Source organism: Caretta caretta, chromosome 5 (genome assembly GCF_965140235.1).
Source record: "Caretta caretta isolate rCarCar2 chromosome 5, rCarCar1.hap1, whole genome shotgun sequence".
Lineage (NCBI taxonomy): Eukaryota > Metazoa > Chordata > Testudines > Cheloniidae > Caretta > Caretta caretta.
This window is the reverse complement of record NC_134210.1, coordinates 119,942,235-119,946,156: the sequence shown is the minus strand read 5'-3', so window position 1 is coordinate 119,946,156 and position 3,922 is coordinate 119,942,235. Positions and strand designations below refer to the sequence as shown.

General features: G+C 40.6%; 1 protein-coding gene across 1 annotated transcript; it reads left to right on the top strand.

The window, feature by feature from the left end:
• Window positions 1–871: 871 nt before the first annotated feature.
• Window positions 872–1,636, top strand: LOC125637410 (tetraspanin-3-like). Its single transcript, XM_048851808.1, has one exon. It carries the CDS (start codon window positions 872–874, stop codon window positions 1,634–1,636), a length of 765 nt encoding a protein of 254 aa, XP_048707765.1.
• The last annotated feature ends 2,286 nt before the right edge of the window (window positions 1,637–3,922 follow it).

Genomic DNA, 3,922 nt, shown 5'->3' with positions numbered 1-3,922 from the left:
ACAATAGCATTTGTCTAAAATCAGTTTTGGTGCAATCTAAACAGGGTTAAGTGTGTATATAGTGTGTGTGTTGGGCAGGGGTTCACCCACATAACTAGATTGATTTTCATTTCACAGATAGAAGTTTTGCAATGAAGACAAAGCCCAAGTATTAATTATTATGTTAAACTCTCATAAAAGTCAATGAATGTACAACACAAAGACTAAGAAGAAAAGGATAACGAGTCTGGTTTTGGGGGTGAGGGTGGTAAATATGGAGGTACTGACTAAATAGATCTGTCCATCTTAAACCACTTTGACCTGGGTAATAGTTTGTGTCTTAACTAATGATGAAGGACTGAGTTTTACAATGTATGGCTGGACTAACCTTATCCCTAGCCTCTAAGTTGGAAGGGCCAAGGGGTGTGATTAATGCAGAATGAACAAGCTACCCTCATTGCTTCCTTAATCTCAGCCCTTTATCATGTGGATGGAGTAGATTAGTGTTTGTTTTGTAGCTAATACTGCCCTTTTGCTGCCATCCTTGCTCTGCCTCTGCAAATGAAAATGTCTCCACAGACAGCAAAATAAATGGACTTTCATTAACAAGCACTATGTTGATCTCACAGATTTATGCAAACTGCGTTGAAAAGGCAACACACATGCATGCCTGGGATAATATTAATTGTGATCTGTCCGAGAAAGCTAGATCTTTTCATTTGCTTTGTCTCCTTTAAAATGTCAATTGATGCTGGGTGGGAGCTGTATCTGCTTCACCTGGATAAGTAGATGAAGGCCTCTCAAATGGTGGCTGCAACACCCCCAGAGGTAGAAGCTAAGAAAGATGAAGGGGGTTAGATATAGTGCTAGCTTGCAGCCTCTTTATTGCACCATGGAGTCCTGGGTTAGACCCCTTGCTAGAGTGCTGCTGGCTCTACTTGGTCTTATTCTGTGGGGGGCTGCTGCAGCTTTGGTCTTTGGTGGAGCTTTTGTGATCCTTACGTACAAAAATTATAAATCCTTCTTTTGGGATTGTTTCCTGCTTGTGCCAGGCTGGCTGGCTATTGTATCTGCCTTTCTGCTGCTGCCCACTGGTGCTTTAGCTATTTGTATCTCCACAAGGAACTCCCGCTATCAACAGGGGACTTTCATGTACTTGCTTGTTGTTCTGCTTTGCCTGGAAGCCTCTTCAGCAGTCTTGGCGCATGTCTACTCTGACAGGATGAGCTCTGAACTGAACTGCACCATGGGTCACCTCTTCCATCAGTACAATGGGACTTATTCCCACCATCCAGGCAGTAGGGCTGTGGACGTAATCCAGAGACAGCTGCAGTGTTGTGGGGTCCACAACTACACAGATTGGGCAAAGGCAGCAGCTTCACGACATGTCCACACTGGAAATATATGTGCTCCTGAAAGCTGTTGTAAAGAGACTTATTCAGATTGTACTGGTGACATGCACCGGTCAGAGCAGCTCTTTCAGGAGGGCTGTCTAAGGAAGCTGGGCTATCGGCTACAGTTTGTCATGGGCTATGTATTTTGGTGCTGTGTTGTTGTAGGTTGTCTGGAGGCGTTAGCTGCTATTAGCAACGGGATACTCCTGAAGCACAGGCCATTCCAAGACTTCCGAATTCTGGACTCTGCCACGTTTTCATAGACTTAAGAAGCAGGAACTTGATTGATCTGCCCCATATCTCCTGAGGATGTAGGTCAGCACCAGTTACAACTATACTGAATGCAGACTCTTTTTATTTAAACACAAGAAACTTATCCTAACCCACTACTAATTTTCCCTAAAATGGAAAACCCTCTCTTAAAGAATGGCCAGATCCTGAATTTGATTTTATAAAACTGATATTAATAAAAATCTTTGTATTTGCAAATCCAGTTCAGTTAACTGAGTGGGCAATTAAGCCCTTGAGAAGAGGTGCACGTTTGAGTGTATGCAAAACTGAAACTGCTGAAAATAAGAGTTGCCACAGGTGTAGTTGTAGGCTTAATTTGGCTCAGGAAAGCACCATTAGCCAAATCAATGGGATGAGCCGTGGTACTAAAGTTAAGCATGTGCCTAAATGTTTGTAGGATCAGGGCCTAAATCACAAGAATAAATCTGACTACTTAATTGACCTCACTGGAGTCAGAGCTTTAACTGAGATCAGAAACAGTCCCTATTACTTGAACATAAATTCAAACCAGCAGATTCATATCTCCAGCCTTTCACACCTGGCATTATGCTACAGGCCTGAGAGAGAGAAAAGGATCAAAACAAGAGTATTGTATTAGGATATGCTTTTTTATTACAGGCTAATGTCATTCTAATATTTAACTTCTACTGTACCCAAACCAAGAGATCTGGAATAATACAGGGGTATTTTGCTAAAACAAATCCCTATCTATGTTGTTCATCAGGAATGGCAAACTGCATGGATTATGAAATATCTGTGTGGGGTAAGGGGAACTAAAGCACTGGAAAAGGTAGCTCATGGCATCTAAGCAACTGCAGAAGAGTGGTGTGGGAGGGAGTCAAGCTCGGCTATTATGGAGATGGTTAATTTAACAAATCCTCAAGTTTCCCCTCTTTACTTAATGAAGAGTGTTGGAGACTTGTTATGGCAAAACTAAAGAAGGAATAAATTGTTTTTAATCACTTAATTATTAGCTTTTGAAGATGACAAACTGTAGTTGGTAAATGATGGCAAAACTTAAAGTGTAGTATTACAAAAAAAAATGTATGTTTAGGGGAATCTCCTCTAAGAATACAACTGAACTAATTCAGTTAAGCCTGTTTAAAAATGTGAAAAACATTTAAATGAAACCTGTTGCAGAGCTCATTCAAATCAAATGCCCAATGCTGCGTATCCATAGGGAAACAACTTGTTAATGAATGAAAAGGGGGAGTGCAATGGATCTTTTGGAAAAGAGGGAGCTTTCTGAGACTTAAAAAACTGTACAACAAAGGTAATTGTATGAGTTTTCAAGCAGGATAATAAGAAACCTTTAAGAAGAGTCCTGTTACAGTTTACAGTGTAGACATTGCATGATGGAGTAATGTACTTAGGAACCAGAAGAGACTCAGCTGTCGTAGCCTGACATTATCTTAGCACACAAGCATTTTATAATGCTATGATGTTTCAGTGATGTAATCAGAAGGCGGTGATTCTGCAAATAGTAGGGAAGGGGCCATCCCAGTTAGGAAATGAAGTCATTTGAAGCAATTAGGGGATAAACTAAGAGAATGAAATCCCTCCTTTTCCCCATCTCCCTGGCTTAGGGAACTTAGCTCCTCCCCCTCCCCCAGTCAGAGAAGATGGTGGGGGGGTCTCCCATCCTTCCTGCTGGTAAGTGGAGCAATGGCATCACTTCTCAGCTAAAAGAGGTGTGTCGCATGGGAATCTCATATTCATCTTCTGCCCTCTAAAATATCAGTTTGTCTCCTGGCTTCTTCAGTCTTACAGTGGAGCTATTATATTAAAGAAACAATAAACAAAGAGGGAATTAAACCTGCATTGGGACTTATCCACCACAGTTGATTTGTGGAGCCTATTTAATAACACCACAAAAAATGTATTTGGTCTTCTACATACAGTAAAATCTATATTGGTAGAATATCAAATAGACTATATTGACCCAGGCAGGAATGGTGGAGGGTGAAAGCAAAAGAGAATGGACTCCTACAAATGAGAAGTTTATATGTAGTAAGGTTGCTAGGTAAATTATTATTAAGAATTATTTGGTCTCAGGCTGAGAGCCTTTGAATGAGGAAGGTTACTGTGTGGAACAAGTTTTTAAAAAATTGGATGTATCCAAAGAAATAGGACAGTTGTGTTCCCTGGATGTCATTCCAGTGCATTTCTACTCGTATAGTAATCAGGTGCTCAGATACTACTATAACAGATGTTACAGTCATTTGTAATGTCATACATTGCTATTGCATGTCTCATTT